General features: G+C 46.6%; 1 protein-coding gene across 1 annotated transcript; it reads left to right on the plus strand.

Moving 5' to 3' along the window:
* The first annotated feature begins 13,652 nt into the window (after positions 1–13,652).
* LOC136457384 (putative F-box protein At1g50870) lies at positions 13,653–14,825 on the plus strand. The gene has a single exon (XM_066457421.1). It carries the CDS (start codon positions 13,653–13,655, stop codon positions 14,823–14,825), a length of 1,173 nt encoding a protein of 390 aa, XP_066313518.1.
* Positions 14,826–14,901: the final 76 nt, after the last annotated feature.

A 14,901-nucleotide genomic window follows, 5' to 3' on the forward strand; every position in this document is an offset into this window, starting at 1 on the left:
TGGTTTCGTAGGGTATCTGATAAAAAGGCTGGAGATTGGGAGGTTTATGACTTGAATCAATGCTTGACACTCTCGTTGTCTGAGATGGAGCAGAACAATTCACTCTCGATTTCTGCATCTTATTTCTGGTCTAACACCCTAAATGCTTTTGTTTTTGGTCATGGCCCAATGACCATCACTTTGGCCGATGTTTACATGTTGACCGACCTTAGAATAATAGGATCAATGTAACCTTATGACTTTTTAAGTGCCGGGTCCAAGAAGCTAGCCAAAATATCAAACTGCATAGGATGGGCAAGCTACATTTTGAACCATGTTGGAGATGGGTCAACTGTTAGCGAAAGAGAATATGTAGCCTTCCTAAACATGTGGTTAGAAAGATTCATCTTCTGTCGGTCATCTTATGGTCCGACTTACAATCATAAGCTCATGGCAGAGCATCTAGTAGTAGGCGCTAAAATTCCTCTTGGAAAATATTTGTTGGGATCAGCTTACCATTTGATGCATCAGGTGGCCGCTTAGCTGCTGAAGAATGAAGCAGTGCACACCATCAGCGACCCTTGGTGGCTAATACAAATGTGGTTAAACTTGTATATGCATAAGATTGTAAGGCCAAATCTCTAGAATTTGAGCTTCCCTTCCTCCAACTTTGATGAGAAATACAGAGGCAAAGAAAGAAGAACCTACCAGTGTATGAACTATGGTGAAGCCGCATCGGCCATAACAATTGCCGTCGATGTTGGCCATCTCTTCAAGAGGTTTTATAGAGGGTTTGATGCAGATACCCTGACTTGGCTACCTTATGATGAGGATGAGAACAGTGAGCTGGTCTTTCCATTCAAATTTCGATTTGAATTAGGCTGTTCAGACAAAACGGTAGCTGCAATCTTCAACTCCTTCATCAAACCTTGTGTTCTTCCAGCCAAATTTTATCATGGCCAAGGCAAAATGTCTACAGGTTCCTTTCTCTAGGCAACCATCCAACCTATGAGTTTTACAACCCTTCTTTTATAGCTCGTCAGTTTAGTCTTGGTCAACTGTCTCCTTAACTGTTCTTCAAGGATATATTGAAGCCAAGAGAGGGTATTAGTGAAGTACTAGAATCCTCCAGAGTCTTCCAACTAGGATCAGATCTTCCTTTCTTTTGCTTGCATGACTGGACAAGAGTCAACTTCTCTTCCAACCTTTTTGACTCTTGGTGGCAAGAATGGCACTCCCATCTTTTCTGTGGGCCGGTTCATCCTAGATGCATAGCTCTAGATGGAGAGTTTGGTTCTGACAGTGAGGTAACTTACCATCCCTTTTTTTAGAAAAATTATTCAATGAATTCCCCCACCAACTGTTCTAACAGACCTTTTCAGGACATCGAATTCGATCCCCCAAGCATGGACAGGAAGGGGCATCCTATAGATTATCAGCCACCATGCCCAGTTTCAAGAATAGGATTAGCTGCACCTCCACTGAAGAGGCTGATGAAAACTCATGCTGCCTTCGTAATCGTAACATATCAATCTTCAAAGCGCAAGGTGGCACAAGGGACAACCTAGAAAACCATTACTGGGAAAGACTTCGCAGAACGAGACCATCGACTACCAGGTAAAACAATGACCCCTCATCTCAAAGTGATATTCATCTTCTAATCCTGTTCCTTTCTTCACAATTATCAATCATTGTGTCTCAACCTGCTCTAGGTACGGAATTGTTGTCCTAGGCATTCAAGTCAGCATCAACTGAACCTTCATCGGCCGATCCTCAAAACGAGCCAATTTTGGTTGAAACAACTGATGCTTCCAAGATAGCAGAGGATGCAAGTCTTTTCATTTCATCCCCTGATGTTGCCAAGGTATTTTTCTTAAAATTCTCAATTTTATTCAGTTTTCACCCTTCATCTGACCATTTATCATGCCAGATACTCTCTGAGGAAACACCCATGCAAGAGCAGGAGTCTGACAGTCCACCTATTGATAATGATCCTATTGGCATTGAGAATGATCCTGCTATTGTTGACACTCAGACTGTCGATTCCCTAGTTCAGCACATAACTGATGGTAAGAAAATCATATATCCATTTTATCCTTCTACAACGATCATGAACTAAAAATCTTCCTTGATGTTTGTAGATACCAATGTTGAGAGTTTAGAGCCGATTCAACTAGATACTATTGGTGCATCATCAGTCATTCCTTCTTCTTAGATGGAAGCTATCTCAGAGAAGGTACCGCATTTACTTCATCATTTATCTTATTATCAACTGATTCAATCCTCCTAACAAGATTTCCTTATATGTAGGCACTTAATCTTCCAGCTCCGAGCTACTCATTCAACCTTGAAGAGTATTTAGATGAAGACGAAAATTAGTTCATCAGCAACCTCTTCTAAGGAAGCTTTATCAGAAGAGATCAAAAATTGGCTAAGGGATATATTGCCAATGCTTGAGAAGAATATAGCTGATTTGGTCCAAGATGCAGATTCAATGTAGACACTCTCCTTGGCCTTTAAGGATAATTCATCCTCGGTTCTTACCAAGGCCTTGTCATCTTTGTCTATCATCGAAGATCAATCCCCAAAGGTGAAAAAGGCCCAGAGGAACCTGTCTAACCATGAAGCTTTATTGGCCAAGAAGAACTCCAATAGGCAAGAGGCCAAAGAGTTGACACAGTTGATCGATGATTTGAAGAACTCTTCTCTTAGGATCGATCCAGAGGTGACCCAACTAGAAGCCAAGTGTGCAGAGCTTGAGAAGGAACTAGAGAGTGTGAAGGCTACCATTAATCGCCATAAGTCCAATTTGGCTCAAATACCTGATGCCATTAAGCAGAAGAAACAAGAACTGCTGGCCAAGGTCAGAGAAGGCAGGGCCATCTATAGCAGCCTTGAGGATATTCCTGGGTCAGCCAAAGAGGATAAGCAATAAATCACGGAAGTCGACGCTATCTGGCTAGAAGCATTAAAAGCAATCTAGGATGTTCTAGACTTGTAATCTATGTATCAACATGCATCTTGTGTAGCACCAGTGATAACCATGTTGTCTGTTGTCTTATTGTATTTCTTGCCTCGACTAAAGAGCCGATTTACAAATAGCCGATTCCAGACTTCTAACTTTAATCCGATTAAGTCTGAAAACATGACCTTCATTAAGAAAAACCCCTCAATCTTCTGTTCTCAGCCACATTCTTTTTGGCATTAGTGCGGTGGTGCTTCGCCTCCTATTAACTGCGGTTGCCTTTTGCACATCTCGAGATGACCACCACCTCGCTTCGTGGCTTCAAATACCGGCCAAGGCCTCTGGCCTCGAACACATCTATACTCGCAACCGCTCATGTTCCTTTGCACTTCTCCACCCTCGCAAACTCTATAGCGGCCTTCTCCCCCCTTCTTGTAGATCCAACCAAACTTCATGGCCGGCGAGGACAACCGAGGCAAACGTGCGGCGGAGGAGATTCTGGAGGAGGACATGCCGGTGAGCTAGCGCCTTCAATGCATGAGGTGAGATCAATATCTTATGTGCATGGCGATGAACTTTTCTAACTTGTCTATAGGTTCGTCTTGAATGATAGCTTTCATCCTCTTCCTAGGGCTAGCGAGCCCTCCAATGCTGTATCTGATGCTGCCTCTGCGTCGGATTCGTCGTCGGACTCCTCTGATTCCTATAACAGCCACGATGCCCGGCGTTTCCTCCGGGAGTGGAGGGTAGCCCAGGACTGTTATTCTGAGGCAACTCGGGGAAATGGTCAGCTTGAGATCCGCCTCTGGGTCTCTCAAGCCGCTCTTCATGCCGCCGAGGAAGAGGCCAGCGCTGCTCGGGCGTGGCTGGCCGAATCCGATGCCATGGTGGCGGGTAAGATGGACTCCAAGAACATATTTACTTTGATTTCTACTGTCTTTATCTTGATAGTTCATTTGTTTCTGTGATTGCCATCCCTAATGGTGCAATTGGAGTCCCTCCATCTAGCAGCGAATGTGGCCAAAGTGGCCGTCAACTCCTAGGGCCCCCTCATCAGCGCCCGCCTCCATGATGTTTCGGTCCACGTCTAGGAGATCACCCTTCATGGCGTCCATCATGGCACATCGGTGGCGCTGGGCGCGGCACAGGTCCAGACCGGGTACGAGCTCCATACCATGGAGACCAGTTTCTCGATGGGTGATGGCCCCGAGGAGCATGAGGACTTGATCGAGGAGTTCGTCGATGCAGTGGAGTCCATCGTGGACATCACATCCACTTAGGATGTGATAAACAATGTCTTCAATTAGTTTGTATTTAGGGTAAACTGATCAATGAACAAAATCTTCCATCTTTCTATGTTGTATCTATGTATTTTCTGCAATGCCTTTGTATACATCATGGTTGCTTCTATGTTTGTTTTTGCTCTATAGGCGATACATCTCGTATCGGTTTTTCCCCTTTTGGGTTAATTTTGAACTAAAGGCGATACCCTTCTGGTACTGGCTATTAGAGCCGATGACTAAACAAATCAGCTATCAAGTGTTGATCCAAATGCTATGATAATATTCCTTCAAATACTTTCCATTAATCGCTTCTTGATAGGTTGCACCAGAACTCTTCAGACCAAAGTTTAAACAACTGACCAATCTAAGCCAGGCATCTCATTAAGCAAAACAATCTTTAAACTTCTTTAATAAATCTATCAACTCTGGCTTGTACTTAGGATTCGACTCAGCGCTCACATACGTCGGTCTAGGCCTATCTCTAGGACCAATGCCTATCTCCCTTAATCCACCGGCCGACGCGAAGCCATGCCCTAACTTACCACTTGTGCCATCCATTGGATTATTCATTAAAACAAACTCTCAGAGCCGATTGCTTGGATTAGCTGTTGGCTTTCATTACTGATCTTAATGAAGCCTCCTTCCCATAACTTGCCAGAAAAACACTCGAAGTCTTCTAGCTCCCAATATACTAGATCGGCTATTGCAATACTCACATATTCATCAGCGCGAACCAACTCAACATCGTCTCCATGCCACTGAATCAAACATTGATGCATGGTTGATGGTACACAATAATTTGCATGAATCCAATCATGACCAAGGAGTAGACTGTATGAACCTTTCCCATCAATGACGAAGAATGTGGTGAGCAAAGTTTTACTTCCAATTGTTAGTTCGATGTTCATTGCCCCCTGGTCATGGATGCATTACCCCCAAAATCTTTAAGCATCATGTTAGTCTCAATCAAATCTCTTGGTCCCTTGCCAAGCTTGTGAAAAGTAGTGTAAGGCATAAGATTGATAGAAGCACCTCCATCTACCAACATCTTGCTCATCGGCTTCCCATCAACAAAACATTTTACATATAAAGCCTTTAAGTGCCGATGTTTGACTGGCTTATCAAATATAGCCTACTGTATCACTGTTAACTTGGCAACTACCTCTTCATACTCTAATTCATCAAAATCCAAATAGATTTCTTGGTCTACTGGAGCTCTAAATTATGATGGTAATAAAAAATCCATTTGAATATTAGCCGATGGTTGACCCCTACTGTCTGTTTGTTTAGCATGCCACACTTGAGGTCTATCAGACGCCTAAGCCTATTCTAACTCTCTGTTCCTTAGGCGTTGCACCCTCCTTTTCTAGCTTCTTATCAAACCTCCTAGACACCATTGGCCTTCCTGCCAAACATATCCTTCCTCATTACTTTTTTCTTCATAATTAGTCCAATTTTAATCAACAACTCGCTTCCCAAGCCGATCATGAACACTTCTATTTTTTAAGCGCCGATCCATATTATTATGATGGTACTCATCTCGAGCATGGATAGACCGGTGGTTGGCTTAAGATTGCCTAAACTCTCAATATTGCTCGCTGCATTTTGGGCAGTTATTTCTAGTAGGCAATTTCAAACCTTCATTTCAACGATGTCTAAAGAAAGGACAATTTCAATGTGATTCAACTTGCTTTCTTTCATATCTCTCCTCTTCTCATTGACGCTGGTATTCTTGCTCTTCTAACCAATGCTGATAATCTTTTTCCTTCTACCGCTGTCATTTATTCAACAAAATTTGAGATATAACATGCGGTCTTGTCGCCCCATCCCTTGATATCTCTCCCTACTCATATCATCTCTTTTGTTGGTCACGATGCCTTCTAATCTTTGTACATTTATCAGTCGATATTTTCATCTTAGGATCGACTGTTCTAGTTTCTCTTGATCTAGTTGATGTTAGTACTTTAATTTTTCCTTTGAGCAACCTAGCATCAACCATGTTCTGATCTCTTGGGAAAGGATTATCATCAACTTTCATCTTTCGAGGTGTATCAAATTTGAGCCTTCCTTGCTGAATAGCCCTCTGTATGTTTTGCCAAAAAATTCTGCACTCATTAGTAGAATGAGAAGTGGCGTTGTGAAATTTGCAGAACTTCTTATTCTTCAACTGATCAGGGGGCAACATAACATGATTGTCGGACAACTTGATCTGTCCCTTCTCAAGTAAGAAATCAAAGAGCTTGTCTGATTTTGTGACATCGAAATCATAGCTCTCTTCAACTCCCCTTCCCCAAGGATTTGACACCATTACTATCTTCTTACCCTAATTCCATTCAGCTATGGCAACCTCTTCTTCTTCGTAGTCCTCATAGCCGTTATCAACTAAATATGGATTATAGGTTTCGCCAATTGCGGCACTCTTCTAGAAACGGGTATCTCTACGCATATTCTAAAATTGGCTATTGAGTGCTGCCACTCGTTGAGCCAACTGACCCAAATTGTCAAACTCTTGTCCAAGTAGCATCTCTCTCCACGTTGGCAACATTCCTTGAACAGCCAAAGCAGCTAGCTGATCATCAATCAAGTTCAATGAGAAGCACAAATTTCTGGTCTCTCGGAATCTCTGAAGAAACTCAATGCCCGATTCATTAGTTCTCTGCTTTATGGTCATCAAATCGGTAATTTTCTTTTCTCCTATCTTAGTATAAAAATATGTATGAAACTTCTTCTTTAGGTCAGCTTAATTGGCAATGGAGTTAACTGGTAGTGATGAAAACCAAGTAAATGCTGGTCCTAATAGGGACAAGGAGAAGAGATGAACTCGATGAGCCTCTTCAATGGATGCTTTGCCCAACTGTGTAAGATACCGACTGACATGTTCTATTGTACTTGTGCTATCTTGGCCAGTGAACTTAGCAAACTCTGGGAGCCTGTAATTTATAGGAAGAGCGACCAAATCATACCACTCTGGATATGGGCGTTTGTACGAGAAGGTCTACCCTTTTGGCTTCAAATCGAACTGATTCTTCATCATCTCGGTCACTCTAAGCAACAACTCATCAGCATTTGAATTTGAATTTCTCTACAATTGTTGATCCATATGTGGATTAAAATTTTGGGTACCTTGATACCCCGAATTTGGAATCATGTGAAGGGTATTGTAATCTATGCCATAATGATATCCTTGTGGAATCTCTATCTGCTGGGTCCTTTGCTGGTTTGCTGCTTGAAGTATCTAGTTGTAGATGTTAGGATCTATATCTCTATGAATCATTTGAACTGATGGTGCTATTTTTTAAGCCAACGACGGTATTTGGCCTGATGTGCCAAAATTAACCATCTGGTTCTGTCCTTACCCCTTCGGTTGTTGCACATGCTGCACTGATGATCCAGGATTATTTTGTACTTGATTGGTGGTGGTACCTTGAATTTGCTTAGATGAGCTCTAAATTGCCTAGATATCATCATTACCAGTTAGTGCTGCTTCTTGATGGCTAGTACCGGCTTGATTAGTTTCCTGAGTCGATGGATGTGGAATATTGTAGTAAACCAGTCCAACCTGATCAATTGGATATCCATGAAACACCTCTTTTATGGTGTTATGGAATGTGTTCAAGAAGACTGTATTATGGTTTAATATAGCATTATGAACAGAATTGTTTACAGCTTCTACGAATAAACGCCTATCTTTAGCTTCGTCTGTATCTGACTATCCATGCAATAGAACTCTTGGTAGTGGATATTTCTGAACAACTTTATTGTCATGTGTCTTGGTGTAGGACAATAAACACTTATTCTGAAATTCTTCTATAGCTTGCTGATGACATCTTTATCTTTACTAGTAGGTCTTCATAAGGTATTATAAGGATGTCATTGTTGTTGTAAATCATCATGACGATTGTGGTCCCACCGGGTGTGCCAGAACATGTGTTGGCGCAAAAATGTGTCAATGCGCCAGGCACACAGCAAGCGAGAAGGATCTGCTTAGGATGAGCCTGGAGATCTGCTTGGCTTCAACGCAGGGTTAGTCGATCTTGCGTATTTCTCTCAAGGCATGCCAATCAATTTGACCTACAATTGACAAGGAGAGAAAGTTTATCAGTAATATAAGGTGGAACATGCCGGTCTTTGCCCATACAGTTCTAAGTGTGCCACTTCGGGACCAGCCAGACGGAAAAATCGAACTAAACGGCCGATACGCGAAGAAATCAGCTGTTACGGGCTGTGAAGCTCGTGGATCACGATTGATTTTATGTTGACAGGTACAATACACGTGGATATAAGCAAAATCATTAGCTATGTGGATATTACGAGTGTAAAGCATTGAGCCGATGAATCTAATGAGAAATGATATAACATGCGAAGGAATTGATGGTTTAGTACGAATGTATCTACAAACGCTCTGAATCTAATCTGTTACCATCAACAGTGAGGTTCGACCGAATCGATGGCAGCTATGATGATAATAACAAACCAAAACCGAAGAATGCATAAAACCATCTATACATTGACAAGCTTTCCGAAAGAATGCTATATGTGTGAATGTTCAAGCGAATCGACTGAAATAGCCGATTCAGGTGGAAAAAGGACTACAGCATGTGAACAATCGACTATTTTACATGGATAAATCTATGAACTCATCAGACTTAACCTGCTATCTCTAACAGTGGGGTTTGAGCAGATCGATGGCAGCCGTGATAAAGACAACAAATCAAACCTTCAAAGTAAACAGATCTATTCATATTTAATAGAATCATAAAGACACACTATAGGCGTTAAAGCATAGGCGATCGGCTATTTAGCCGATGCAGGCATAGCAAACAGTTTAGGTCACGCCTGATCAAGAACAAATCTACCAACTAGCATCCTTCGATCTAAAGTGCCATCGGTGGGGATCGACCGGATCGTTGCAGCCATAGCAGCGACCTATAGACCAGATTTAACCAGCCAGCAAACCTCCTCAAGATCAAACATGCCTTAACCGCGTACTATGCACGATCAAAATTGAAATAGAATAGCCAATGAAACATAACCCATCGCTTAAAGTAAGAAACATCGTATTGTAACAAAGCAAACGACAGACTAAAAGGATGTAAGGTCGATCTAGATCGATCTCGACCGGGTAGGTTGATGTTGCTGAAAATTAATGACAATAAGGACATTAGCAAGATCGGTAACGTAATGAATCCACCCGAAGGACGCCACCCTTAGGTAGAGCCGATAACTTGACCTTGATCTAATTCGAGCAGTGAAGGTCGAACTTAACCGATGCAGCCGTACTTGAACTAGATAAGAGTCGATAACTAGCTTATACTAGAGTTCGCAGTGGAGGTCGAACTTAACCGATGCAGCCGTACAAAGAGAAGTATAAACCATGACGGTACTTACAGACAAGTCGGAGGTCGACCGGACTGATGCAGCCCTGCTTGTTGAAGAACTCGCCAAGATCTACATTACTCCTACTCCTAAGGGTTGGTGTAAAGCCAAAAAAATAACTTGTATTGATTGGTTAGATGTCCTTTTACAATAGTTGGGTCCAATATTTATACCCGGAGCCTAAGCATGAATCCTACTTAAGTATGACTCATTACAATCTTTGGTATAAAAGAAAACATTCCTAACTTAAGATAACTTGGACCCTAATCTTTCTCTTTTTGTAGAGTCCAACATGTATTTCCCGACGCCAACCATAGCTCATTGTCGTTATCTGCTGACGTCATTCGAAGAGAGCTGATTCTAGCGCTGCATCTGAATCAGCTGATATCGATCCTTATGCAATCGATTCCTTGATTGACATGATCTTGGAAGCTTCGAGTTCCCATGTTCTTCTTCCTAATTTTTGGTGTAAACACATTAATAGCCGCATCGATGGGTACTCGCCGACCTGGTTGTTCTGGAGGTGGATGCCGGTGCACCCCATCGGCGTGTGCAGCTCCTACCTACCGCTCTTCTCCCTCTTCTTCTAGAGGGTGACAGCGAAGAAGTGCCTCCACAGATCAAAGTAGGGGTTGATTCGTAGGAATCCCTCGCACAAGGCAATGAACACCGCCATATGCTGGATCCTGTTGGGATTGAGGTGTTGCAGCTCAATCTTGTAGTAATGAAGCAGCCCCCCGAAGAAATATGTGGGCGGGGGTCATGAACCCATGCTCATGGAAGTGGGTGAATGACACCACATAGCCGTCAGGCGGCGATGGTAGCTCCTCCTCGCCGGGCAGTAACCACTCCTTGGCCGAGGTCCACACACGAAGAAGACCGCAACAGACGAGACCTTCCATGCGCTGGAAGGTAATGTAAGAGCGGCACCATGGATCCATTGGAGGTGAGGACAGTTGGATGCGGGCTCGATGGCGGTGGGGATGTAGAGACAGGGAACCCTAGGCGATTGGTGGCGGCGGTCATGGCTGCGGAGGCAAGGAGGCAAGGTATAGAACCCTAGGGGTGAACCCTTTGGTTTTATAGGGGCGACGGATGCGAGGAAACCAACCGTCTGCCTGGATCTCTGTGCCTACCATGATCTACCACAACGTCCCACCGTGGGAAGTGTGCATGCAATCTCTATCCGTTCCCTTAGAAAGCTCGCCCAACGTTTTGCCTTTCCGGACGAGCCATGACTCGTCACAAGTAAGAGGGATATGGATAAAAAAACACCTCCACGGCCCGCATGGGCCCAGGAGTTCGAAGGATTGGCCCATCGACGGGTTCGATGACTGCTCCGATCACCCTTAGAATAAGGGATGGGCCCGCAAGTGGCCAATACCCACGCGCACGAGCGCCATGGACATGCTAGCTCACGTTTGAGTATCGGTCAGTTACGATTTGTGGTTTTGTCCTCGAAGAAAGGCACATAGCCCTCGGGACCGGTCGAATGGACCCGAGAACTATATGGATCGATAGCCAAGAATCTAGAGTCGATCACCAAACTAACCCAAGCCGGATACCCATGAACAGGATGCTGGGACCCCACTCGAACTAGCCAGCTAACGGCCCACCAAATCTCACGGCCGTACCCGCGAAGGGTTCGACCTCGAGGAGAGGGAATCACCGTCCTCGGGACATGTCATGGGCGACAAAAGAAGGCCAGGGCCCTTAGAGTCCTTCTGTTTAGAAAAACCTCCGAAGGAGTATTCTACTCCTCCGCAGGCTCGAGGGCTACTGTTAGGGACCAATACTAGGGTACCCGAAGAGGAGGAGCTAATAACCATCAACGTTGTTTCATCCGAGCGGTCAAGAGCGCGACTACTGCTCTTGCTGACCCCTAGGTACGCAAGCTCCACCTCGCCCAACCTCTGGGTCTGCGCTCTGCCTCACCCGACCCCTAAGTCTATGCTCCGCCTCGCCCGACACTTAGGTCTGTGCCCCACCTCGCCCGGCCTCTGGGGGAGGACTCTGCCTCGCATGACCCCAAGGCCGCGGGCTCCGCCTTGCCCTGTCTCTGGGGGAGGACTCCGCCTCGCCCGACCTCTGGGTCCATGCTCCACCTCGCTCGGCCTCTGGGGGAGGACTCCGCCTCGCCCGGCATCTGGGGGAGGACTCCGCCTCGCTCGACCCCAAGGCTGTGGGCTCTGCCTTGCCCGGCCTCTAGGGGAGGACTCCGCCTTGCCTGGCCTCTGGGGGAGGACTCTGCCTCGCCCGACCCCTAGGTCTGTGCTCCGCCTCGCCCTACCCTTGGGTCTGCGCTCCGTCTCGCTCGACCTCTAGGGCTGGACTCTGCCTCGCCCGATCCCTGGGTCTGCGTTCCGCCTCACCCGACCCCTGGGTCTATGCTCCACCTCACCTGACCTCTGGGGGAGGACTCCGTCTCGCCCGACCCCGAGGCTACGGGCTCCGCCTCGCCCGACGAAGACCCATACTGCCGCCAACCACTCCAAGTCAATGCGTATGGGTCTAGGTCAAAGCTCTGACGCCAGGGAAGAGACTGGCACACCTCGATGTATCCCGCGACCCACGACGGGCCATACCTGGGGGTTCATGTCAGGAACAGCGTCAGTTCACCATGACGAACACTGACGGGCGCGTCAGTTCACCATGACGACCGCCAAGACGGAGTGGAGCGCCATGACCGGCAGACGACGCCTGCACATGGCGCCAGTGACGGACAGGGCCGCGACGTGAAGTTGTCCCTGTTGACGTCTACAGGGTCGGCGAGACCCGCATAGAAGAGAAGAAGGACCCAGTGATCCTGGGGAACTTCTTTCTCCTTCTGATTCTTCTCTTCTCCCTCTGCTGTAACCCCTGCTTTCCCTTGGCCTATAAAAGGGAAAGCAGGGCGTCCCATTAGGGGGTATCGGACCAACGATCAGAGCACATAGCATACATCCGAACTCGACTCGACTCAACTCAAATAGGAACTCATCGCAACACACACCACCAGAGACTTGGGACCTGTCCCTATCTCGACTGTTTGTAACCCATACTACGAACTTTCAGTGCTAGTAACACGAGCAGCAGCAACGAACTGGACGTAGGGACATTCTGTCCGAACCAGTATAAACCTCATGTCCTCTTAGCACACCATCCGGGCTAGACGCACAATAATACAAATTTATCCGTTGGTGGCAATTCGAAACACCGACACTAAGAAACCCCTAAAACTTGCTAAAAAGGGGAAGGAACCCCTTGAAATGCAAGTCTTTGCATTGTTCCTTGGAAAAAGATTACAAGTTGTGCTGACAAAGGATGGTCGGTTGTATGGCCTATGGGCTATGGCGAATTGGCGATGGGTAGTGCTGACAGGGCTCCATGTGTCGTCCCGTCCCGGTGTCTATCATCGTTGTGGCACCGGTGTTTATCCAGGACTAAAGTTTAGTTCTTATCATATCGGATATTCGGATACTAATTAGAAGGACTAAACATGAGCTAATTATAAAACTAATTTCAGAAGTCGTGGCTAATTAGCGAGACGAATTTATTAAGCCTAATTAATCCATCATTAGCATATGTTTACTGTAGCACTACGTTGCTAAATCATGAACTAATCGGGGTTAATAGATTCATCTCGCAAATTAGTCTCAAACTGTGCAATTAGTTTTTATAAGTAGTCTATATTTAATACTCCAAATTAGTGTCAAATATCCGATGTGATAGGGACTTTACTTTGTGGAACCAAACACACGTGGCCGCAACAAAGAACAAGCAATGTTTAGCGCGAAAAGGCCGGTTAGTAGACACGCGCGTGCGTATGAATTCTACGATCGTGACTCGTTATGCACCACTTTTGCGCTACTGCAGATCCACGATAAGGATACGTAGGTACAACATGCTTGGACGAGATACTGGGTGTATGAAAGAGGGAGGGAGTCCGGATTTGCGACGTGTGCTAGCTCCTGGTGGACGTATCTATATATACGCGTGCATGTACTATAGGCCGTAGCATAATATAAAGGAAATCAATCGGTCCAAGACCCGCGAGAATAACGGCGATCATGGCGTTTCAACCGGAAGAAGCAGCGCCGCAAGATCTGAACGACGACGTGGTCACCGAGATCCTGCTCCGCCTCCCGTCTGCCGCCGTTCTCCGCTCCCGTGCCGTCTGCAGGGCGTGGCGCCGCATCGCCAGCAGCCCAGCCTTCGCCGCCGCCCACGCCCGCCGCCGCCCGCTGGAGCTCATCTTCCAACGCCACGGTCCGAGCGGCGCGCTCGAAAGCATCCCGGCGGCCGCCCTCGACGAACCTCAGCGCCGGTGCCTCGACGTTGAGTACCCCAAGGAATCTTGCTGGCGAGGCTACAATCTGATCGCTTCGTGCGACGGGCTCCTGCTGTTCCAGCGAGGTCGCGGCGGCAGCAGCTACTACGTTTGCAACCCGGTAACCCGGCAGTGGACGGCAGTGCTGCCTCGTCCCACCGGCATCTTCACGCTGCCCTGCGGCTTCTACGTCCACGGGCCATCCCGCGAGCACCGCCTGCTGTGCCTCACGAGCGACCACCAGGGATCGCACTACGTTTACTCGCTCGAAGCCGCCCAAGCCCGGTGGCTGGGACAAGCGTTGCCCGTCATGCGGTTGTGGCTTGACCAGCCCATCTGTTCCCTCAACCATCGCGGCAAGCTTCACTGGCTGCGCCATCCCCGGGTCATCTTCTCGACAGATGAGAACGTGCAGCACCTCATGGCGAGAGACGACGACAAGTACAAGATCTTGGCGTTTGACACCGTGTCGGAGACGTTCCGGCGGATCTCCCGCCCGCCGCTGAGGAGGAGGGACGGCGTCGCCGAGTTCTTCCTGCTGGAGATGGACGGGATGCTGGCCATGGCGGATTTTCTCGATGGTTCGATGCACCTTTCGGTGCTGGAGGACTATAATGATGACAAGAGCTGGACACGTCGTCTCCAGGTTTATTTGCCGGCACCGTTGCAGCATGCATGTTGGGCGGTCAACGCCGACGTGGAAGCCGCAGGGCAGGATGTGATTCTTCTAGGAGACAGCAGGACATGCTGGGTGGGGCTATACCATGTCAAGCAGAAGAGGGTGTTAAAGAAATTTCTACTTGCTGACAATGAGAGGCGTGGGAGCCGCAATCCCACGCTGGTGCATGCCCTCTTATTTAGGGACAGCCTTGAGCGACACAACTTCTTCCATCTTCATCATAGTCCACAATAACATGGTAATTATTCTCCCATCTTCAGGTTCCAAATATAGTAAGTGCCTGCGACTGTCATTGCACATTCCTCACAAA

This window comes from Miscanthus floridulus, chromosome 1, assembly GCF_019320115.1.
Source record: "Miscanthus floridulus cultivar M001 chromosome 1, ASM1932011v1, whole genome shotgun sequence".
NCBI classification, from domain to species: Eukaryota; Viridiplantae; Streptophyta; class Magnoliopsida; order Poales; family Poaceae; genus Miscanthus; species Miscanthus floridulus.

Excerpts from the sequence above, each read along its gene's own strand:
- LOC136457384 (XM_066457421.1), top strand. The coding sequence starts at position 13,653 with ATGGCGTTTCAACCGGAAGAAGCAGCGCCGCAAGATCTGAACGACGAC.